This window comes from Lepisosteus oculatus, chromosome 10 (assembly GCF_040954835.1).
Source record: "Lepisosteus oculatus isolate fLepOcu1 chromosome 10, fLepOcu1.hap2, whole genome shotgun sequence".
Lineage (NCBI taxonomy): Eukaryota > Metazoa > Chordata > Actinopteri > Semionotiformes > Lepisosteidae > Lepisosteus > Lepisosteus oculatus.
This window is the reverse complement of record NC_090705.1, coordinates 17,632,453-17,658,355: the sequence shown is the minus strand read 5'-3', so window position 1 is coordinate 17,658,355 and position 25,903 is coordinate 17,632,453. Positions and strand designations below refer to the sequence as shown.

At 36.4% G+C, this 25,903-nt stretch overlaps 1 protein-coding gene across 4 annotated transcripts in view; it reads right to left on the bottom strand.

Annotated features, from left to right (window-relative positions):
• The window catches only part of nedd9 (neural precursor cell expressed, developmentally down-regulated 9), a 59,355-nt gene that overhangs the window by 17,711 nt on the left and 15,741 nt on the right, over nt 1–25,903 (bottom strand). Inside the window, exons 1-2 of one of the 4 annotated variants that reach the window (XM_015357721.2) lie at nt 25,693–25,774; nt 23,848–23,952 (exon numbers count right to left, since the gene is read on the bottom strand). The exons of 1 other annotated variant lie outside the window; for it this stretch is intronic. In XM_015357721.2, coding sequence (XP_015213207.2) covers nt 23,848–23,907 — 60 coding nt within the window. In that variant the 5' untranslated portion in view covers nt 23,908–23,952; nt 25,693–25,774. Of the gene's footprint in view, nt 1–19,566; nt 19,769–23,847; nt 23,953–25,692; nt 25,775–25,903 lie in introns of those variants that run through there. 2 more of the 4 variants (XM_015357720.2, XM_015357722.2) reach the window with 2 other exon arrangements.

Here is a 25,903-nt window from a genome sequence, read left to right as displayed (position 1 = left end):
AGTTTCTATTCATCTGAAGAGTTATTTATTAAGAACGTCTTAAAATCTAGTAACAGAACTGCTATTTACTGTATGCATCAAAGCCTTGAATGGTTATAAAAAATGTTTCATTCGTGTGAAGTTTCACCAATGTTCGCACAACACTTGCTCTTCTAGTTTCAGCATTATTGCTCTGCAACTTATTCTGTTGCAGGTGTTTCCTTTTATTGTTCTTGAACAGAAAATAAGGTTTGAAAATTAGGCCCTTGGCCACTTTTGAAAACTTTAAAAAATATCTCACAAATAAGCCCAAAGACATGATTTTTATATAATTGGAGTGCAGTGTATGATAACATACTGTATAAATTCAGTCATGAGCTACAAAAAGGGGATTTAAGAAACCTCACAGACATCTGCTAGACAGTAATGTAAATCCTGAAAAAAAAAGCTACAACTATGGCTTACCACTAATCAACTAATATATAAAATCACTGTCACTGAATTTACTGGACACCCTGAATTACCACAATTTATGGAGCCTACTGTTTTTGTAGTTATTGCAGTTTGCCATCTTATAAACATCTCTGAGAAAAAAAAACAGGTGCTTTCAAGTGTAAAATCTGATCTTGAGCTGGAAATCTCATATTTCATCCGGCACCTAGTAAAATAATCTTTTTGTACTTCAAGGAAATTTGAATTATTTTGTTAACTACAGAGTATTTTAAGACTTAAAAATCATTTTAGAAATTACTCTTGAAACTCGTGGGTAGCAGTACATTAGCCTAAAGAATGCACAGACATGCGTACTCAAAACACGTACGAATTCTTCAGCAGGGATTGAGATTAACCTACATGACTGATCAGAAATGCCTCATGAAATAAGAAAGAAGAGACCTTTTCAATTTGATGACAAGCAAATGGTCTGGAACAGAGTATAGATGACAGAAGGTGCTGAAGAAGGAATCTGATTTGTCATAATAGCTGACAATTAACCATATTCCTGATGTACTTGTATTTATGCTATAGTGTGGCTCCAGTTAGGATTGGGCCAGATCTTCCAAAGTTGGTAACACAGTCAACAACAGGTTGAAGCATTTATTGGACGTTTTACAAGATTTCACACTTAATGTTTTTAAACTGTATGAGAATTTCTACAGTACATTTAAGCATATTAGTGATTTTCAGTCATTTCTGATTTTCATGATCTTAGTAAATAGTTTCATAATCACTGAATTCAGTATTTAGGTATACTATTACTGATTAGTGAATTTTTTTTTTCCACACTGTGTGGCATTCACGGCTATGCAGACAAACCAAACCAATGTAGTTTTGCAGATGTCTGTCCCAGGAATTATTTTAGTTGTAAAAAGTACAGGTTTTTGAGAAAATGAAATTGGGATTGTTTTAACTACCCCAAAAATTGTGAATTCTGTCCATACCTGAACTGTTTCAATCTCTTCTCCAAGACCACTACCCTTATTGGCTGAAACAATTAAGACTTAGTATCAGGGCTCTGAAAATATACAGTATCAATAAAGTTTTTTTGGATTACACAAAATATAGTTTTTCTTTCACTCTTCATAGCTTTTTTAGGTGAATTGGTATTTAACAAATTATTGATTCAGAACTACATCTAACACTTTAAAATGCACTCTTCTGCACATAAAAGGGGAACACAATGAAAAAGTAGGAATATTTTATATAAAATGTCAGAGGGTGATGTAGAGACAGCTACAGTAAACTGCTATGTTTACAAGGGACCAATTTCAGATGTTAGCAACACCCTGTATTTTTAATTATTAGTTCAATGAAGTCCTACAGACATCATATGAAGTTAAACAGCTGGTCCTTTGAGAACTAGATGTGCCATACTATCAGAAGTACGTTTATGACTGTTTAATATGAGACACTACAACCAGACATGGCTCTGAAATGGTCATGTGATGGGAATCAGATATGATATCATATGCCCTATGCAACAGGTCAATCCACTGCATTTCTTCAGTTTTCTTTAGTAAATAGTTTCATAATCACTGAATTCAGTATTTAGGTATACTATTACTGATTAGTGAATTTTTTGCTCACGTTGGAAAAATAGACCCCAAGTTCACAAATAATTCTTAAAATAAAGTTCTGTTCCAGAATTTAAAACATGATTCTACAAATATGACCTGAAATAAAAATGGAAAAAGCAGTAGATGTATTAACACAAAAAATAAAACTTCAAAAAAAGTAATGATTGAATTACCTTTACTTATGTTATAAGAACAAGACCTAATTTCTGTTTATTTTTACAAAGCAAGACAAATATTTTTGCACTTGACTTCATATGATTGTGTAAATGCCAAAAAATCCCCTAGATCTTACAATATCATTTAGAAAAAAAAACAAATATTTCTTTTCTAGTACCAATGATTATTCTATGTCTATCAACATGTATACAATTATGCTCAAATTAAGAAATTGCAACATACTAATTTCTTGTAAATAAACCAACATGACCTCCAGATATAGGAATTTCATCACCCCAGTTAGTCATAAAATTAAATTAAGTCTTTGAGGTTTTACTTTAAGAGAGTCTCCATACCACCACACTCTCACCAATGTGTTAGAACTGAAATGAAGAGAAAAGTCACACTATTTTTGGATATAGACACAAGTCACAGAATTGCACATCACAAAAGCTCAGCATGGGTGCCTGAGGAATACCGTGATTGGGCTGAAGACTATTTCCTGTTTTGTGATGTGCAATCCTGTGATTTATGGAGGTATTTTTTGTAAGTGAATGTTGCAACATACAATTCTTTTTTTAGCTTAAGCTTAAAGATTTAGAAATTGGGTCTGGAATATCTCCATACCTCACCTTTTGGACTGGGAAGGCACACTGCTTTTTACTCTATGAATCGGAAATCTATTGTATTATTGTACATTGTATTTGAAAGTTTTCCTTTTAGGGATTTTTACGTCTCTTTGTCATCTGAAGCATTTTATAGTTTGCAAAACATGACAGAATATGAAACATCATGCGAACAGGCTTCTTTGTTTCTTGTTTGAGCATTTCATTGCACTTGTGCATATGACAACTCAACTGAACTGAGCTTATGGTCATGCAGAAACAGAACACACATCCTTCAGCACATCATGAGTTAAGGAGTTTAGCCTTTCATCTGATTCCAGATGCCAGTGCATTCTCTTTCCATTTGACTCTCACCTTCTACGTGAGCTGCAAGAAAGCTCTGTTGTACTTTCCTATGAAATGTCAAAGCATTACCCTCTGTTTCTCTCTAGGCTGATTAAAGGTTCCCATGTGAATTTTTAAAACCTTGCTGTTATCTCTCATCCAGTGACCTCCCTGACATCTGGGGCATCTGCATTACTACAGCCCTCTAGTGTGATTTTCCCTATACACAACAAGCTCACGGCAGGACCCCAGCCTTGTCACTGATGCCCAATGTAGCATCAAGCTGTGCATTTGGAGCCATGTGGAATTAATTCAGAGAAAATAAAAGGCAAACACAACAAAACCCACAACAACAAAAAGCCAGGCGCCAGTTGTATAAAACCCTTTAAATACTTTTAGTATCGAGCATAGGTACACTTTCCCTTAACAAGGATATTGAATACATGTGCTCAGCTGCTCTGCTAAACACCCTTCAACTCTTAAGCAAACACTTAATGGGGAAATGTACTTAAGTGTTATTGTGCAAATGATCACAGGACACTTCCTAAAACACTTGCAACCATACTTTTGTTCTAAATGCAGCAATGCAAGCAGGCCTACACGACATTCTTTCAGCAATTTTCAGGATGCCTTCCTTGGTACAAACCAAAGTCATGTCAAAAGTGGCCTTCATTCAAAAAGGAATTTGCAGGCATAAAGATAATATAGGGAACACTAGGGTTCTGTTTTGCCATTACGAAGAGAGAACAACACACTGTCTATACAGTCTTTTCATTATGCACTCTCCCAGTTACTCAGAGAAACAAATCCCCTTTTTAATGTCTCTTTTTCAAATAAGAAAACGATAAATGATGCATAAAATTTAAAATTTAATTTGTTTCATTATTTTTTTCTTTAGCTTTAGAAATGAGTCTTAAATCTTGTTACTGGTGGAACCTGTGTGGTTTAAAGAATTTAATACTTAAAAACCAGCAATGATTTATACTCTAAAAATACCAGTCTGACACACCTACAGTATGTTTAATGATGTGCTGTATAGCCACATAAAAAAGCTGTACTTAGAAGAAAAATACAGTAAATGCCTATAAATAAATGTTGCACTTCTTATAACTTTAATCTTACTTTGAGAAGAAATTTAAAGTTTTGTTTCTTTCTGTTTATTTTCTTACAACTGTACAACATCTTACTTGTGCCTGGGAGCATGTCCTCACACACCGTTTGACTGCTTTTCAATATTCACAGCATTTTAAGCACCAAAAACAGGCAACCAAACAGCCTGACAGAGAATACTGAAATGGGAAAAGGCAGAAATTTTTTAAAAAGACATAATCTCATAAAACAAACATGGAATACTGATTTTCAGACTTCCTTCATTTATGAGATCTGCATGCCCATACAGTATGTTGGCAAAGCAGAAAATGCAATCCTAGAAATAATTCAAACACTGCAGTGCCTAAGGTTTCGTAATTCATTACTATTACCAGAAAGGAAACACTGATTATATACTGTAAGAGGCAGAGTAAAGAAAATAGATGTGCATATGGCTTGTTTAATTTGCACCACACAATTTCTAAAAAATGCAGAAACAGATTTGGCCTGTCCAGCAGAATTTATTAAGCTTGTTGCTACTGTAACAAACCTGCTAGCCTAGACGATTACATCAGCTGTTAATTCTGGCTGCACCAAAGTAAAACACTTAACAATACAGTTTATCTTTAACCAGAAATAGAACTCCCAACCAGGGACTTTGTTGTAGATTCTCTCAACCCACAATCTGAAAAATCTTTCATTTTTTCTGGCCTTTGGTCTCATCAAAATACTGCTTTTAAACACTTAATAATAAACTAGATCAACAAACACTACTGTTCACACTGTACATGTATGTCCTAAGGCACAATAATGATATTTAATGTGTTGTTTATCCTGTGCTATACTAACCTTTGCCGTATCAGGGTTTTCTTCCAGACAGCCGAATCATATTAATCAAAGGCTCTAATGAGATCTTCCTCTACTGACACTAAACAGAACATTTTTATTAAAGTTGTTCTTAGTTGTTTTTACTTTTTAAGGAGGTAGCCTGGTTGAATAGTAGCTGACAAGTCATTTTTGTTTTGTAAATACAAATTACTGAGCGCAGCAGCATTCTATAATCTTAAAAACCCCAAACCACACCAGACCGTGCCAGCCATGATTCCACTATTGCAATGTCTCAAATTAGATTTCATTATTAAATGCTCAGCTGCCAAGCCTGTCCTCACCAAGCTACTAGCTCAGAATGCAAAAAGTGAAGATTCATGGTCTTAAGACAAGCTCACAGAACCTTTCTTGAACTCCAGTCTTTGTGTCATTGCCTTACTGGATATGTAAAGTTCTATCAATTACCACTAAAATAAAATGCACACAGACCTATCCAACCCAAACTTCAACGTACACCACAACACAGGCATAAGGGTCGGACTTTCACAGAGCTTCTTTGTAAGTACAGTAAATCTGACTACGAAAACAAGAAAAGCTCCATTTAAATCACCTCTGCAGCCATTCAAAAAAGGTTAAACAAGTTGAAAAACCCTCAGGACGCCTTGTCTGGGCACTTGACTAGTATAGTTATTGCAAATCTAATACTTTTTTCTGAATTTACCTAAACCATTAAGTATTATTTTCTTCAAGGCATGCACATCATAAAGTATCATACAACAACCTCAGGCGGAATACAGATAGAATTAGCGGGCATTTTAAAAAATAAAAGTAACAAGTAGCTTTTCTCAGTGGTTCCGTTTCCTTCTTTGATAGGCTTCTAGCAGTGCTGTCTGATACTCTCAGTGCTATTAGCAAGCTGTGCTTCCTATCTTGGCCTCCTCACATTTCCACTCCCCAGCAGTGACAGTTCTTAGTTCTGCAAGGTTGCATCCAACCACCTTATGGTTAAGACAGGCCTCAGTCACTCATAGAGTAGTTTCTCTTATGAAGTGAGCTATGCGTCTGCAAGTGTGATCCTCAAAATCAATAAAAATGAGGATAACATACACATCTTTGACTTTTGACAGCTCTGTGTTCTACTTATATACTGTAAAGGTAAACAATGTGTCAGTGTTTTTTTTTTATTTATGATGTAAGCTAAAATCAATTATCATTTAACAAAATGGTTAAAACAAAGCTGTGCTACCATGTACAGTGCTCACTATAATATAATGTTTCTAATAGTGCAGAAAGTTTTGGAAAATACAATTAGTGATAAATACTCATCCCTCTGCCCCCTGCTTTCTTCAGAGAAATAATGGGTAAAATCAAAGACACAGCAAATTGTATCCTATCCTATAGCTATCCTACACCTCTGAATATTGCTTTTCCTGTCTTGCATTAACTTCAATGTGGAGAGGGGAGAGAAAATACTGCTGAAACATAGTGCACAGAGGCGTACATTAACCACAGCAGTTCAGCTTTTTTCTAGCAGTTCTCTTATGATGCTTGGCAGTACAGAACTTAAGCTAATACAAACAGGGAACTATTTTTAGTAGTACATGCCTAATTGGTGATATGAGAAGAGTATGTAGTAGTTTTTTTACAATGTCTGAAAAGTATTCAGGAAGTCTTTGCACACAGTTGCCCAGCATATGCTAATTACTAGTACTGTATATTATGTATATATAACTCAATGCATATGTCTTACAGGAGTCTCCCATTATAAAGTGTTGTAAAATGTTGTGTAAGGGCTGTGGAAAGAGTCATTTCCATTCTAATTCGCGTCATATAACACCCTTAACTCATGGTCTTTCCTGGCATTTGAACACATTCACTCTCTGCTTGTCTATTTGCACACTAATGTTCACCACAATAGTAGTTTCAGAACAAAGTCTGAACATTTTCCAGTGAAGGGAATTCTGTCTGCAGGAGGCCTAAGACTCTAACTCACAACACTGCCAGTTGTGAGGAGTGGAGATCTTGGTTTGCAACTGCATGGTGTGTACAAACAGCTGAAAGAGCCACTGAATCATAGAAACACTATTTATAAATTGACTTACTCAACTCACCCCATGACACATACAATGTTTCTAAAAGACATACAAATATCAAAGGAGGCCTTCGTCACTCAGGGCTGTTTTTTAATGTTTAAAACATAACCTCCAATATAAACTTGTGAATGCATGTTTTTTGCTTTTTTTAGCAGTAGAAAAATGCCAGAAGAACTGGAAAAAATTACTTTACAAGTACTTAACAAGAAAAACTGCACATGCAACAACCACCCACACTAAAGCAAAATGCCAAAGAAACACCTGAAAATATGTCAGGCCATGTCCCTAAGGTATAATCACAAGGCTGATAGGTGCCTCTTTCCTGGAAAAGAAAAAAAACCCACTCTTTCAAAATGCCTGTTAGGGCTTCTAATATAATATTCAGAAAGATTTCTGTCATGTCTTAGGGCATTGAGGCACTGTAGGTTTTCTTCACAGCAAAAAAATGTTATCTACGTATATACCAAACATATTACTACTCCGTGATCATATTAGCAGTCTCATTTTTAAGGATAAAATGTATGATTGAAGCTTAACCTACAGAATGAGCACTTTCATTCACATTTTATACTGATTTGTGTGTTACTGTAAAGTACACTATAACATTATTTTCCAACAATGGAATGATTTTGCTGTTTTCTTCTCTCATTGCATTAGGTGTGTCTAACCATAAGCAAACATCACAATCCTAACATCCATTTCACTACAAAGCATATCTGATTTCTTTCGATCTGTAATGCCTAACACTTACTGTACATCTCTTAATATCTGTGACTAGGCCAACCTCATAAGTTTCTGTTTATGTTCCAACTGGAATTCCAGCGATTCTGCATACCCAGTGGAGAATTTAACAAAAAACAAAATATTATTTCCTTTTCCACTCAGCCCTATGTCAAACACAACCATGGAACAATTCAATTTGCAGCAAAAATTCCACTGGTTCACTAGGGCTCAACAGTTGGAATAATCTATCCGGACTGTAGTCACTTATTTCAAATTTTCATCTAGTACCTGTGTAGAGTCTAAATACATAAAATTAAAATGAAAAAAAATGGAATTTAATGCTAAACTGTGGTAAAGCTCAAATAAAAAAACAAAAACATTTCTTACATCAGCCGACCCTTCTACTGTGTATGCTCCAATATTTTCATCTACTGGTGGCAATTAGAAAACTGTTTACTTTATTCTAGTTAAATGCTTTTCAAATTATATCTCTGTAAATAGGGAAACAACGTTCAGACATTATTTCATCTGCAGTAAGGGGCAATCAATAAACCAGCTCTGTGCTCTAGTGTTGTCATGTCTGACTGTCTCTGTTTCACACAATTTCTGTAGTTCATTTTATCCCCACATAACATAATACCACTGTTAAACTCGTGAAAATAACTCACCATTAAAACAAAGACAGATGGACCAAATCTTTGTAACAGTCTGCAACTGAATTTCAGTATTAAATTCTAATAACCTTGAAACAAGCTGACAAATATTGAGGGGCAGTGCACTTAATACTGTGGCATTATCTCATCTTACTCAGGAAATGAAAGACCTAAGATCTAGCTGAAGACCTGCACTGTCACAGCCCACCTCACTTCTGAGGAATGAACCAGGGAGGCAGCTACAAAGGTGCAGTTGGAGTGGAGAGATGCATGCAGAGTTTTGTGCAGCCATTGAAAGGAAGTGCAAGATTAGAATTTGACCTCCTCCCTAACTTCTGTTAACTAACATCAGTATGAACTATATCAAAATCTACCTTTTCAACCAATTAAGGTTGATTTGTAAATAAATGAAAATATCCAGACCCTAATTTTCAATCTGAAAAGTCTTGACCGCACACCACAGGTATTAACCAGTTCTTCAGATGTCAAAGGAAATATTGAGGTTATATACTAATTCAGAAGTTCAGCTTCAGTTCAGCAGAACTTTCCACTGCAGTACTGAAGCCCTGTTTTATTATGCAACACATAAAAGAAACAAAATTGAATATTTTCTGTTTGTGAAGACCATTTAAGCATTACTATCTTCATGATGATGAGTCAATTCATGTTTTTACTATACATGTTTCTATGAATTTTAAGGTGGGTCCAAGTGTGTTTTATCCTATATGTGCTTTTTTAAAATAAATAACCTGAAGAAGGCTCCACGGCCGAAACGTTGTGTTTTCTTTCTTCTCTTTTCAGCATGGAATAAACCTATGACTTGTTCCTTTTTAAAATAAATGTGCTCTGTTGTCCCTTCTCTGTTAAACATTGAAGCATAACTGTAAAAATTGCTGCTGTAAAAAACATATACCGTATGCTCTTAGATACGAACATGTACCCATTAATAACGCAGAGTTTCAAAAAACGATTAAAAATATGCCTATTTGGTTTCTTCATGTATTGTGTGACTAAGATTGTGAGCCACACATCAAAATAAATATAATAACTACAATATTAGAAATAGTGTACCTTTCAAGATAAAACACACAACCCAAAGAAGTCCATTTACCTAATAGTACAACAGCAACTCATTGTCTCCAATCTACAGTATTGTGCTGCAATACTCTTCACCTGAGACAAGAGGTGAAGCCGCAATGGAGAACTTACTGGAAAGCAGCCAGAGAACGTAGCCCCAGGCGAGAAACTGTGTGCTAGATTCTTGTAAATGATGTGGTTAAGGACAGCTCACAACAAACACATAGCCAGAGGGCTGGGAAAATGACCCGCCATGGAAACTAACATGCCAACATGAAATTGCCCCCGGAAACCCGGGAAACACCTGGTGTTTTTCCTGCTTTCACCATTTCAAAAATAAACTCAAATTCCTTGAACACAGTAACTACTGTAACTCCCGAAGAGGAAACTACAGTGATCCGTAAGTATTATACACTCTACAAAATCATGTTTGGTAAAAATAAGCTCAGAATCATTAAAGTTTCGAAATAACATCCAAAAATACATTTCAATAATTCCGGCACAGCTATGTTACAACAACTGAGGTTATGAGCAGACCATGATATTCCAGTATTCTGATTACTCATAAGGTTACCAACTTTAGTGTAAGACTTTAAGAAATGCTTGAGGTTGATTCTAACTCAACAACGTTGGAATATTTTAGACTGGTCATAATTTGGTTGTGTTTTACATTACAGCACTGGGTGAAATATGAAACTGAGGTGCAGTCTGTCATTAGGCTTTACTAATGGGCTTTTAGCCATTAGCTAAAACCTTAATTTTTATGTCACTGTCATATGAAATTTATTTTGCAGGAACCATAGGGTTAATTACATAGTTAAAACTGTACCGTGCTATAAGAGAGTACACATACCTAGACCTTGAGGCTACGCAGTATGTTCTGGTGACCAGGTAGACAAAATTTTGAAATGTCCTCATACTGCACATTAAGCAGGAACAAGTTTCGTTGAAAGCAGAAGTTTTCTTGGCACCAATGGCAGGTCCTTCTATAACACTTGTATTGTGCTGAGGTCAGTGAAAGTGAAGTCCAGCCCAGAATTATGGGCCTTTTACTCTGATGAAATTCTGTTTTATTTTTGGCTTGGCTCAGTCCTCTGGTTCTTTGCCAAACTGTAATGTGAAGCTCTGTCCAACAAGTCTGCAACCACTATATATAATTTCAGTCAGAAGTAGTTTCCTTCAATCATGCTAAGTTTTCTTGTCCCGAAGGACCTGAAGCAGGTCCAGACCAGAACAGAGCTAATACAATATCTGAGAGGAGGTACACCGTACCAAAATAATTCAAATGTTTTCCTTGTCATTTATATCCCTATTTTCAACCCCTAGTCACTCTGGAAACTATCATTCAGACTCATCAAGCCATAGTTTCAGAATGAAAACATTTTTTATCAGGTGAACAAGTACATTGAAAGCAGAGGTTTTCTTTGCACCAATGGCTGATCCTACTTTAACAATTGTATTGTGCTGAGGTCAGTGAATGTGATGTCTGAAACTTAACAGATCATGCTGTACATTCTGTGGGTTTTTTACATATAACTTTTTTCCCTGTTTCTACAGACATCTCACTTACAAGATGATGCAATTCTGGCATATTCTAAAATTTTAACAGAACTTAATGTGTCCTCTTGTCCTGTCAAAACCTGGCAAAACTTGGGGTCACATTCCTGTATATTTGCATATGTAAATATGGTGAGCATACATTCTGTTATGATTGTTTTTAGTTCATGTCATAACCCAACAAGTACTGTAATGTCAAAACATTCCTGTCTTCCAATAATTCATAACCTACCTATGGTAACTTAATATTTATAGATCAATGAACAGTTTGTATTCACCGCTAAAAACCTAAAATCTTATGACATTTCTGTAGCTAAGATACATTTTACTGATCCCTACTGTGTATATGACCAATACAAAACTGCTATAAACAGCAAACCCCACCCATCTTTGTGATGTTTGTACCAAAATACTGTCAACCTAAAAAAAATGTAAAATGGAATCCCTCCAAAAGAAAGCATGGAATAAACATATTACTTGTTCCTTTGTTACTTACTATACTGTAATGTGTAAAGCTAGATGGCCATGCCCCCAGCAGTGCAATGTTTTCTCCATGATGCTTTTCATTTTATAAAACATATCCACCAAGGGAACTGAAAAGATCTTACAAGGCCACCAGTGATGAATCATCACTAGACCTGAAGGATCTGACTTTCCTTCACAAAATGTTCTCCAAAGTACAACCAGATGTGTAGACAGAAAACCGCAAATTACGCGATCCAGATACTCCTGGTAAATTTAGATCAGTAACATTTCTGCACAATTCATAGAATGAGCAGCACATTTACAATTAGGCTAATCATTTGGCTGATTTCCAGGGAGCCCAGCATGCTGCACAGCTCCAAAATAGGCAGCATGATCTTGGATAGTAGATTCATGGCTATTTTGGTCCTCCATGACCTTAGACTGCTTTCAACACCACATATCTGTAAACACTACAGAACTTCCAGTGAGGATAATGTTATGAATTCCTGCTTTATCCAATGTCACATATACCTTACAGGTATGTATAGAGTAATTCACTGGATCAACCTAACCCAGGTACCTTGCCCAAAGCACGACAGCAGGATTTCACCTTAGTTTTGAACCCTAAACCTTCCAGTTGTTGATCACCCACAGTACGGATGGTGCTCCAATTTTTCATAGGTAAAACTTTGTCTTGTTTTTTTCTCCAATTTATGAAGGTGTGCTTTTTGTTGAGTTAAGTGTCCTGCAAATAATACCAATAACTGTAATATTGCTTTTTTTTAATGGAATTTGTGAAGTTACCTTTAATAATTTGACTAAATGTTTGCATGTTCATTCCTTAAATTAGAATGTAAACTCCTCAAGGGTGTAAGTGGTGTCTGAACATCAGCTGTGGAAAACAAACTATCCTTCCTTGTAGTGTGGATGTTGGACGTTTAAAGATTTACAAGCAGATTATCATCAAACTCCAGAAATAAAACTAAAGCTTGGGTGTATTATCAGATAAAACAATAAATCTAAATCTTTTAACCTACCTCCCACCCACCATAAACTCCCTTGTTTGCCTGGAGTTCATTTTGTCCTTTATGTCCGTGACGACTTGACTATTCTCAGGAGACAGAGGTACTGACAAGGCCTCATTGTGATGTAATGAATCAGAGGCTGGCCGCCTACTTAATCCCACCCCCTTGGTGTGAATGAGCAAGAATAGAGAGCCTCACACAACAGGCCTCCCATTCACATTCAGCTCACCATGAGCTTTCATTGCTTCCTGTCCAGGCTAACCTTCAAGTCCTGGTCATCTTGAAAGATATCACTTGTTAAAAAGCAGAGTCAGGTCTGGCTCCAGCCCCTGGAGGATAGGACAGTATGCAGTGTCAGTCCCTTGCGTGTGAATGTCACACAGGCCTCTGTGATGTGTGTGTTTGTGTGTGACCTCATCCACCCTAATGTTCGTCTCCTCCACCCATTTCCTGCATTCGTCACTGAGTTATTAGCTTCTCCACAAAAAGCCTTCTGAAAGACTCTGGGGGAGGTGACCTGCAAGAGTTCCAAGAGAGGACAAGAAATGAACCCTTTTGGGTTTACTTATTTACAGGATACTATCTGCTACTAAGCAGAGATACACCTTCGTGAAAATCAAAATCATAGGCACAAACCAGCTGCTGGTGTTATACAAATTGATTTGATTACATTCACCAGAAGAAAAGTGAATTGTGTCTTTTTTTCTTAGACTGAAAGATATGGCATCTTTTCTTGTTTACAAAGAGGGAATTACCTTAAAAAGTCTGGGAAAAAAGGAATTACATTTTCTATAAAAATGTTTGCAGTCAAATATTATACCCCCTCCCCCAGTCCAACCATTCTAACCATTAAACCAAAAGGGTTAAAAAAGGGTTGAGGGAAAAATGTGCCGACCAAGATTTCAGTACATCGGTGATTTGAGCAATGTAACTGTACAACAATAATGTAAGCAAAGAACATCGGTCCCAAGGGAATACAGAATCCCACAGAAATTCCATACTATTTAATAAATAAGTGAAAAGTAAGGTTTTACAAAGGAAAGAGCTGCTTTGTCACAGAATGAGTCCATACCTTTGCTTTCAAGCTATATTTGTAATTCACTTACACAGCAAATATCCTCTGAATTAATATTTTATTTGACTTTGCACATTATCTCAGGTGTCCAATATGGCATTTTTAAAGGTACATTAACTGTAACTTTATTTTAAAACTAAAAATGCCTTTCAAAACAGTGAGACCACAGCAGGACAACATGACATGTGACCCTTTAAAGCAGAGTATGTTCTGTCAGTAGCTCCTTCACACACAGAAACAAAATCTTGATTATGTAGCACCACACAAATTTGCAAAGGGTTTCTTATGCCCAGCTGCCACAAGTTCCTTTTTTTGACAAGTGTTCCAGTCAGTTATGGATATACAGTTCAAGCTGCACATACAGTAAGTCTGAATGATGACTAATTATCTTCACAGACTAAAGCATGTTTCGCATATTTTCAACTTTGCCTTTGAACAATGAAGGTATAAATAACACAGTAATACAGTATTATTGATGAAGTATTAAAACTTGATTACTATATTAAAATTATTAATGATTAGGGTATTAAAAATAAGACAATCACTTGCAAAGGTGACTAAAGATTTTCAAGTACAACATCATGCACAATCTTGGACATTGCTATTCAATCCTGGTCCTATAGGGAACTGGGTCTTTTAGTTTCCATTCCTCCTTAGCCTCTTAGTGATGGGATTTGCATCTATTACTCTATTTTACCACTATTTGTAAGTCGTCACTAACTGAGGATCATAAGTTAACTATAAAAATGGTGAACTGTGAACCCGCAGGACCAAGAGTAAATATCACTCATCCAGAAAATGAAACCATGCAAGTGAGTTCTGTTCATGATATCTACAGTAACTGTCAGGAGATTTTTTTCCATCTCTGTAATCCAGGAGAGCAAACCGTAGCCTGGTTTTACGGAGCCCCAAGGGCAACTTTTATGTCTCTTCCTGGAGGTGACAAAAGTTCAAGCCTGTCAGTACTGGGCAAACAGAATCACTGAAGGATTTATGTTCATCTCCCTTCCTTGTGTGCCAGGGGATGGTTATTTTTCCACATTCTGAAAAGCAAATCCTTCCTCAACACGTAACAAGACAGCAATAAATAATTGCCTTTGATTAATTATGACGGGGTTTCTGATTTAATACACACTTCTCCTGACTGTAAACCATATCTCAAAAACCACCAACTAACCACCAAAGACTCGAATCATCAGGGACATTTTACTTTTAGGTGAGACACTCCTTTACATTAGTTACCCAGTATATTAGTCTTGAACCCTAGGCCTGGCAAACCCTTTTCCATCAAATTTTATTTACTCTAGGTCATCTTTGAAACATTGATTTCTAAAGGCCTGGAACAATTGAACTGCAAACAATTAAACAGGAATTGTATTAAATTTAGAAAATTAAAGCTTTTTTGGAACAAAAATGAGAATATCCTTCAGGTCTCAAGAACCATTGTTCCATTTATTGAAACATTACTTCCTTAATTGATCACTCGCTAAGACATGTTGTCCTAATCTTTAAATAATGGGTCATTTAGGCTGACCTATAGGAAGAACTGCATTTGGGGCCTACCGGGATCAGGGTTAAACTCTGGTATACCTAATAAACTTACTCCTGTCAAAATTTAAGGTCACCTCAAAATTTAACGTGGATAAGTCTAAGGTAATGCATTCAGGAAGGACAGTGCAGAGTAGAAACAGAATGCAAGAAAAACCCATCCCTTCCCCTACAAAGAAGGTTCCCAGTAAAGCAAATATCTCTTGAGCCACAGTGAAGCCAGCCAACCAGATCCATTTGTCATGCCATGTGAGCTCAAGACCAGAGTACTCACACAGTAGTGCCAAGTGCAGGAATGGAATATTCTAGTCTTACACGGTGGATATGGCAAATCTGAGGACTTCTTCACATCAAGCAGCAATGCAGTGAAGCAGGCACACAAGTGGAAATTAAATCTAGGGCTATTCAAGACACAAATCAGGAGAAAATTCTTTATACGGAGGAATGTGGTAGTCTGAAGCCATCTCCCACATCTTGTGGTTGGAGCTGGTTGAATGGAAACCCTTAAGAAATGAACAGATAGAAAAGTTAAAACATTAAGCTCCTAGTAAAAAAGTTCAGATGGGCTGAATGGCCAACTTTTTCAACAGCCACACACATCATTAGCCAATAAATATGCTTACAACCTGTGAGCCTTTCTTAATTTTTGCTTTAAAAACCTGATTTTGAGCTCAGTGAATAACACACTGTTCACTCTCTTTTCTTTAAGAAATGAAACTGTACATTTTGCAGTCTTCTACAGACACAAGAAAGCAAAAACAAACAAACATCCTGACTGATCACGGGGTTACTTTGTATTATCCTTGTACCAGAAGGAAGAAATTTCAAAAAGCTCCTTAATACTGACAATATTTTTAAAGGAAAAGTGCTGAATACCCTACTTCTAAGCAACCATTAAATCATACAGTATTAAGAGGTGGAATTGTTTTTTGTAATATAGCCAGTAAAACATGCGTGATACAAAGAGGGTAAGCAAGTCTGAACAGCACCCAGAGAAATATGCATCCTGAATGCAGTCCTTGAGTCTTTCCATGATTTGCACCATAAAATGCTTGATTTCAGGCCAGCTGGGAATTTCACGCATCTCTGAATCTCTACTGTTCTCACATTGCCCCCCCGCCCATCCAAAGTGTCCTCACCCATGCCACCCTGTGAGCAGATTTAACTCAGGACTGCTAAGAGACATGGCTTTGACACATTCCTTTTCCATACTGGCAGCACAACTCCTTTGGGATCATCCCTATCTCTTCCCCACTTGATTCCACTTCCCAAACTTAGAAAGCCTGGCTGCTTTTCTTTTGCTATTCTATTTGGAACTCTGCCTAGAAGCAGAATGTAAACTCTGTAAAGGATGTTTTAACCACAGTTACATTAGTGGAGAAAAACTAAAAGCATTTCAGGTATGATACTCATGTCCCACGGCAAGAATGACAAACCCTTTGAAAATGCTGTGCTACAAATAAGTATAAGACAATGGTCACCATGACATATGTATATCCTTGTACAGATATCCTTAATATGTAGCCTTATTTTTTTCCTTGAATTTGTCCTGAAATGCACAGCACTTTCTTGCTAAAAGCACTGCCTCTGGAAATGTACATATTCTCTGTCCTGACCTACAGCAACCTGCTAAGATTAATCAGCCTTATCAGCATCACATCAGTGAGGAGGTGATATCACAGACTTTGAACACAATTTTGTTTTATACAGCTGTTTTTTGGTTCACAGTCTCCAGCCAAGAACACAAGAGGTACTGTATTTGTTAGCCACAACCTGGATAGTTAGAATTGTATGGATGAATTATATCATACAAAAAAATAGAATATAGTTGTTTCTTAAGAAGAATCGCCAGTGGTAGTATGCTAATGCCCAGATAAAAGTTGGCCAATAGGCCAGAAGGACACTACATGCACAGAGTGTACCAGTATAAAAGGTTGAGCTTATGTAAAAAAGATACAGTATTCCAAAGTACACATGGGCTTTTGCACGAGTATTTGTTATTCGGACAAAGGAAGCCAAGGGAGTTCATATTCCAGAAGTATTTTAGTTGTCCTCTTACATTGTGAATTCGGCATGTCTAATTGCCTTCCGAATTCTTGCACTGAATAAATCTCTGCACGGTAGTACACTGAGGTGGAATGAGGCTGCCGTTAACTTCGATTTAACTTCGAGTCTCGATTTAACTTCGGCAGCATATAGTACGTAAATATTTTAATGTGGCGGGTTTCACCCTTTGAAGAAACCTGAGCCCAGACTGTGCGTAGGGGAAAGAGCTTAAAACTCAGACCTCTGGACCAGACTCATAACATTAGCGCTTAGTCCTGACGTAAGAGTGTGGCGGGGTGAAATCACCCGATAAATATAACGCCATGGGCTAGAATCTGGAGGCTTTGCATTCCTTTTATGGTATTTTAACAATGCGAGATCTGGACAAGATTCGGAAATATAAACAAAAAAAGTTAAATTTCACGAACAGTGGTGGATAACCGCGCTTTTCCCCCAGTGTTAATTATTACAGTATGCTCATCTGACTGGGTTGAGGAGACAGCGAAAAGACAGCTCCATAAGATTATTACCCTTGCTAGTTCTTAGCAAGCAAAACCAACAAAAGAGGTTGTTCTGTACACGTTAGACTATACAGTACGTATAGAGTATACCAGACGTTAATAAAGTTAATGCCAATGGTTATGTAAAATACAGTGTACAGAAGACAAGTGAAGAACAGCACTTCACATTTTCCAACTTTAACAATTCAACGGAAAAACTACCTATTAAACACAGAAAGACACGGGCTAGAATAAGTCTTCAAAACAACAATGTTTCAAAGCCAAATAACAGCAATAACGTTTTTTTTTCAGACTTGCTTGTGATGTTTTCCATAATAGATGCAACTGGATGTTGCTAAATACTTTTGTTTGTCTGACCAATAGGCCACAAGGTCACGCAAGAATAAAGACTCATTAAACCACAATATCAATGCTGACAAAAATATATAGGGTACAGTATGGAACCTGACGTAATTTATTTTATTATAAAAACAACTGAAACATAAACATAATAAAGAAACATTAATGTAAACCAAAACCACTGCTAAATCAATACAGTAGTTTACAAAATATTTGTAATCCTTTTGGGGGAAAATCGGCCCCTCATAAATTAGTCGTTTTACATGGCAAGATGACAGCTACACAAGAGCAATGATTACCTGAAAAGACATATAGGTAACAATATATTTAAAATAAGGACTATCATCAAGTAAAAAAAGTTACTCTGTAACAGTTACGTTCAAGAAGCTTGAACACTAAAGCACAACAGACCTAATCGTTCTGCTGAGTGTACAGTACAATAGGTTACCCTGTACTGTACTGTACGTCACGGGGACTCAGACTTAATAGCTTTGATAAAAATGTTTTCAAGCTGAAACAAAGTGCAAGCTTGCTTGAATGAATAATTTGGTTTTATTAAAATGCTTAGCTACCGCTAGCGGAAGAAGTAACATCCGGATGTTTGGATAGTTCGAGGACTTTGTCATTCCAGACGATTTTACTAACCAAAGACAGATTTGCTTCCTAACGTATCGAAACTGGCTATATACCTGTAAAACCATCAGTGAAGTACTGTATTTGACATCAGCCTAATTTTTCTTTCACAGAACTGCATATAACAAACTTAATTTATGAACTGCTCAGAATTAATACATTGATTAATTTCTACTGTTTTTCGTTTTTAAAATAATCGACTCATTTTATGATTTATATATAAAAGACACCTAACGAAGAATGCTCTTAATAGTAAGAAGACTCAAACGGTGTGTGTTTCCATTAAATCATTTTAGTCAGTAGAAGGTTACAGAGAGTGATCTGACAATTCAAGATACAAACATCCATTTTATACACGATGCCCTGTCTTCAAACAGCTTTAAAAGGAAACCGAGAGCATCATCTTTTGAGAGTAATATTGAAATACACAAAGGCAAAATGAAAATGATTCAATAAAGAATGAAATCCAGAACTAAAGTAACATCCTTACTAAAATAAGGATGTAAAGTTAAGCAAATGTTCAACTATGTTAGAAAAACAGATGTCTACTACTTTAGAACTAGGCTGCTGTAAGAGCCTCACTTCTCTAAACAGGATTGTTTCACAGATATTATTAATATTGGGTACATAATGGAAACACATTTCTTTCCACCAGTCTCCGCAAATATTCCGAATTCAAAATCTAACATCTATATTAAAATAATAATTTTGAAAATACAACCCCATGTACTTACTTTGTACTTCATACTGAACGGCTTGTCTTTGATCAGTTTTATATCCGCTCTAGTGATCACAGCGAAAGCATCAGCAACTGAGTTCTTTTCACTTTAAATAACCATCTAAGTTCGCTTTCTCTAAAAACGCAGGAAAAAGCCTTATTCCCAAAACTCCCACCAGGTTCTCTCTAGTATATATGATCCAAGAGAATTCATTTGTCCAGCATGATTGCTGAGCTCGTTTACATAATCCATCCGCTATTGGCCGGCGGCAGCTGTTCCGCCCTGTTAGAGGAAGTCCTTCGAACTGTGCACTCAACAAGTGTTGTGTTTGCGATAGTGCATTTTATTTGTGATAATGAGATTGTATGAAAGAAACGTACACTGTAAAACACGTTTTATTTTCGAGTAATTGCACACATTCTTTTAATTAAATTAGAACAAACATACTTTGTGCGCAACCTAGCAATTTCAAGCGATCCTAAGTATTGGAACACATTCACTTTCCGTACATTTTACAGCTGCAAAACGCAGACAAGATTTTGGTTAAGTGTACTTTGAGTCATCTGCCTGTTGAGCTCACCCGACTTTTCGTGATCATTTGAGATGCTGTGCTGCAGCCATATTGAGTTCTACCGTATTCTTGGGATGTTCTGACACATTTTTTTCAGTATGGAAAATCCATCCTAAATTCAATTTAAATCTGGAAGATTAACTTGCCCAGTCGAAAAGTTTTTCTCCTGATGAACTCCTTTGTACTGGCCATATTTTTGAGTACTTTGTTATGCCACATTGAGACATGGCAATCAAAAATTATGGAAACACATTCTTCTACTTAAGCAGTAAAAAAATGTTTTTTTAATATCAGATATTCTTTCTGCTCCTGTCATAATTCATTTCTGTACAACATGCCATCAATAAAGACGAGTGAGCCAGTTCCAGAGGCAGCCTGCCTAACATTACCTCCACCACGCTTCATACAGTAGGTGATGTGGTGGTCTTTGGAGATCCTGCAATTCATCTGCAAATTCTTTCTCCACACCTTAACCTCTCTATCACTTTGGTAAAGGTGTATCTGTCTACAAAACCTCATTCCAAAACTCTCCTGGCCTATCTTTGTACTCAATATTTGTACTCCTGAGCAAATCCTGAAGCCTGGAGGAGGCATGTTATGGCTTGACCATGAATTGCTGCCTCTGGAAATCTTCTCACTTCTCACAGTGTGTTGCTGTGTCAGACATTAAACATAGCAGAACAATGACGATACACAGTGGAAAATCACCTGTTTTGGGGTGTAAAGGTCTGGGTTTAAGCATTGTTTTAAAAAAAGTATCTTCTTGACTCAAAGACTTCTTCCACAAGCGGTGTCTTAAAAACGTCTTAGGCAAAATTCAGAAATATTGTCTCTACCCAGAAACAAAAAATGATCATGAGAATAAATGAGTCATTCTCTTGCTGTTTAAACTTTCCCTTCCATAACTATTTCACTATGAGTCCTGAAGGCAGTTTTTAATGTCTATACACCACTGTGACTGTTCATAGGATCAGGCTCAAAAATGTATCATGCAAAGATGGAAACTACAGGGCTTCCAGCAAAGACCAGAGCATATGTTTAACAAATTGGATAACTTTGGGTTATCAAAGGTAACCAACAATCTACAGTCACAGCAGTGACTCCAGCCAAATTTGAAGAAAGACTGGAATAACACTGCAGTGACTACAATGGACTGTACAGTATGTTTGGCTAAATCAGACTGAGTGTCGATACTCTTTTCCCTGCTCCCTGCCCCTTCTTAACGACCCTGTCTTTGTTCTGCCATGTGTTACTTATCTGCTGGTTTCCCTCTCTCCCTCATACCTGAAGAAGGCTCCAGAGAAAACGTTATGACTCTTTTATTTTCCTATCAGCATTCAATAAACCTTTACCTGTTCATCTGCAGCATGTGCATGCTGACATGGCTACATACTCAAACTAAATCAGACTTATCACCACAAGTTGTCTAAATGTTGAATTGTGCTTCAAGTTTTTGTTTGTGGAAAAACCTTAAACCTTTAATGTACAGAAGACAAACTTAATACTTCCTGTAAAACACTGCACTCCAATCCTGGCCTTGGTAATGCAGATGATCTTTTTTATTTAATCTTGGTATCTATTTAATGTTTTTATTTAATGTATTCAAATCCCTTTATGAACTTATCGTTTGAATAATAAGAATTATGGAATTGTTGCAATTTTTGGATGTCACTGTATTAAAAACAGAGAGATTTAATTAATCAACCAATTATTTTATTTAAGGGTGTGATAATGTAACTGAGAGCTCAGATACATTGAAAATAAGTAAGAATTGAGATTTAATTGCACTAAAAAACAGGAATTGCAAAGTGTGGGTGTAAAATGTTTCTCTGACAGTATTGGTTAAAGTTATATATACCTCAGCTGTAGTTAAATTCTACTTTTTTGCCAGTGTTTTTATTGGGCAGCAATGTCCTCAGCCTCTATGCTGTCTCTAATATATTAATTTGTAAAATGTTGTAAAAACAAATAATTAAGAAAGAGCATTTTCCATGCAAAAGAACAGCTGAGCAAGAAAAAAAGATCAGCGAACTGAAGAGTCGTTTATCATATTTGGCAACAATAAAACCGTTTCTTGAATTTTAATTTCTCAAAAAGAGAGAGCAGAAATGTTGATCTGAAACAGCTCATTGTTAAAGTAAACCCTCCTTGGACACTCTCCACACAGCAGATCAAATGGAGAAGTGAGAAATTACTTTGAAATGTTAATGAATGGGGAGATTTAGGAAGGCCAGATTGTTCAAGCCCAGAGTGGGTTTTATCTACAGTACGTCATCAGAGGTAACTCCCTGTTCTTAAGAATAGTGCTATGGGAACTTTAATGACTAAGTTGTCAATACCTTGGTTTTAAGTCTCATCTAAAAGATGGCACCTCCATCATCATAGTGTACTGTATTACTGGGCACTGGTTTGGAAATTTGTTTTTAATACAGAACAGTGCCACCTACAGGTCCAGAAAAGTAACAGATTAAGAGTGTGATAAAGTTGCATTTCAAATTGAGATGCTTCTTGCCAGGGTCAAAATAAGTTTCATCATTCAGAACCAGAGGACAGACTTGTGCAAAGGTGATGAAAGATGTTGTAATATATTTAGCAGCAACACTATTGCATCCCATTTCTGCTATTAACTTTTTTTTTGTAACTGCTGCAACTTGTTTGTTTTTGTCTTTTTAAAGTAGCAGACAATATTGCTAATTGAAATAATGCACATACTGCACAAAGCTATTTGGCAACATGCAGGCAACATTAACATTTGATAGCCTATTTACTTTGAGTAAGTTATTAGGGTTTTTAAAAGAATTGCAATGTACAGGAAATTTCCAAGCAACTCTTGAAAGTCATACTTGCGAAAATCCCCTGCCAGTTTTCACGATGTTTTAAAAAAGAAGGAATTTAATAGTACTCAATCAAATAAAAACTTGATAGAGTTTATTTGATGAAAATTGATCAAACGGGATTAAAAAAAAACTCTTATTAATCCCCAACAGCAACAGGAAGTGCCATTAAACAAAACAATATCTCTCTTTAGAGCACTTTACAAGAAGAGGTTTGAAAAAATCCAACCCAGTGGCGTTTGAAATAAATATTAATATCAGAGAGCATTTTTCATAATTTGGACCCACTGAGAAAATACTCAGAAAACTCCTCAAGAATGTAAATGACTAAAGAGGCCCTGAAAGGTGTCGATTGAAGAACTATCTGTCTTCTACAATTAAAAAGAATTTCCTTCAAGACTGTACCTTTATTGATCACTGTTTGCATGCAAGAGTAGATAATGAAAACAAAGATAAGACAAACCCCATACAAACCAAGCTGCAATGTTCTCTATTCTTTTGGCATGCTGACCTTGTGTAAACCATCTTTAATAGTAAATTAATATAGGGACATAATAGGGACAGAAATTGATCAACCATCTCTTCAGCATTGTCAAAAGCCTCCAGCTATTTCGCAGTATATTAACATACTGGCAGTAGTTAATAACCTGTTACTGAATGTACGTCTGTTGAGCTACAAGGCACAGACTAAGGGACAAACCCTTGCCCATACCTTCCTCATTGACCTTGGGTGAAGAATTTTGTTTTAAGGAAGTCTGACAGTCTGAATAACATAGCTAAGCTACTGTACCTGTATTGTTCCCTCCACTAAGCAAGTTAAAGCCAAATCTGAATTTGCTCATTCTCTGCACCATTCCACAAAAAAGTAGTCTGAAACTATTCAGCCATTACCTGGTCCTCATTTGAACATTGGATGTTTGGAACAGATAGATGATTCCCAATTTCTGCCATTCATTCCTTTCCACTTCTTCCTATCGTGTCAGATTTTGTTCGCACCTAGAAAATATGTTTTTGTAGCTTTATTTTTTTACAAAAGCAACAGACATAAGAGTAGAAGCTCACACAAAAAAGGCTGTCAAGTAAAGGAAGACATCTTTCAAAGCTTTTACAGTTCTTCCACTAGCAAACCTAGATTTGTGTTTTTTTTGTACACATATTTAGGTAAATGAATATAACTAGTGTTTCAGGGGGCATCTCTGTCTCCACCCAGCCTCATAATTGAAGTGTTTAGCTGCAATTTAACCCACCACTCAAAGATATTGTGCCTGAGGATTGGTAGTAAATTGTAAATGGGAAAGTGCCTTGAAGAAATTAGTGCAAATTTAGAAAGAAAGCATCATAAAGCAAGAATGTGCTGGATGTGCTGTTTTCTGCTATTATAAGCCCCCACCTTTGAATAGCACCATAAGGGGGAGACACTATGACTGTCTAATGTCAGGATAAAATGTGCTGTAATGCTAAATGTTACTTATTGACCAGCAGTCTTTCATACTGTACTAGTTGGCAGTTAAGAAGTTGGGTAATACAGCAAACATTAATTTACAAATCCATTGGTCATTCTTTGTTATCCCAAGCAGAGAAAGATGAAGTCACTGCCATATTTAGAATGTGGACTACAAATGTCATTTAGGGAATGAAATGACAAGTGATCCAAAAAAACATCACCCACGTCCTTTTTCTAGACACAAGATCATTAGCCCTTTTAGGGAATGCTACTGTAACGCATACCATTGGTTGCAAGAGCCGGTTTACCAGCGCGGTGACGTCACCGCCCTTCCCTGTGAATAGCAGGGACCGCAGCCGTCGGGCTGAGGGGAGATTTCCCTTAGGCTCAAGAGGCTGGGTTCCTGTTGAGTGACGCTTTCGAGTCCCCGACGGTGGGGGGCCGACCTGATGCGGAAGCAGCGAGGGTGACCACATCAACCCCATAGTGTTATACTATTTAACAGCAGGGACTGTTGTGATCCAGTGAGAATACATGTTTTTTCTTAAGAAAAACATGACTACATTCATCACAAAAAATAAGGCAAAGCTACCTCAATTTCAATTGAATTTTCAAAGGCTTTGCAATCCCTTGACATCTTTCAATTTTGGTTTGATTATTAGATTCAAGGATTACTTTTGAAATTTGCTTCAAAGAAGAAAGCAAATGTTTCTAACAATATTTGTTATAGCTTATAACTGTTATAAAAAATGATTTAGAAACCATTTTTTTACTATTAAAGTTTTATGGAAAAAGACATTGAAAAATTATAGTAGCTATATTAATTAGAATTTTTAAAGGTACAGTAAATATCATTCTAGAAAGCACTTAATCTCCATAAGATAAAATGAAGGCAATATGTGCTTTTCTCAAATGAATGTGCCCATTTTTTCTTCTTTTGTGAAGGAAGAACTAATAAAAAATGTATAGACTTTGTATTCAAAATGGTATATCTTTAAACCTTTAATTTAGTGTTGTCTATTTCCTTCAGCTGAAAAGCACATATTATGGTAATTCAACCATACTTGAGTTTTGAGGGGCAAGAACAAATGAGAAATGGGAAAAAAAAACTTGCTTAACCAAGTTTTTTGTGGCTCAACAAAGAGGCAAAGCACGATACCTGCTTGAAATAAATACTGCCTCAAAATAAATTATGCAGAAACATGAGAAAAAGTCCCCTAGTATGATTAAAATATTTAACCCACTAGTGTTTTAAAAATAACTTATTAATTTAAAGTAAAGTGGTAACTTACCCTTAACGTGAACAAAGATATCAGATGAAATATCCAGTCCAAAGTCAGACTCATCGTCTTACTTTGAGAAATGAAAGCTTATAAGACAGGCTTCCTGTACTGAGAATATATATCCACATACAGTATATGCTAACCAACAAATGCTATTTATACTCTGCTGATGTTCGTTGTAAGTTCTACTTTGAATTCATGACACTCCTTTCGTGTTGTA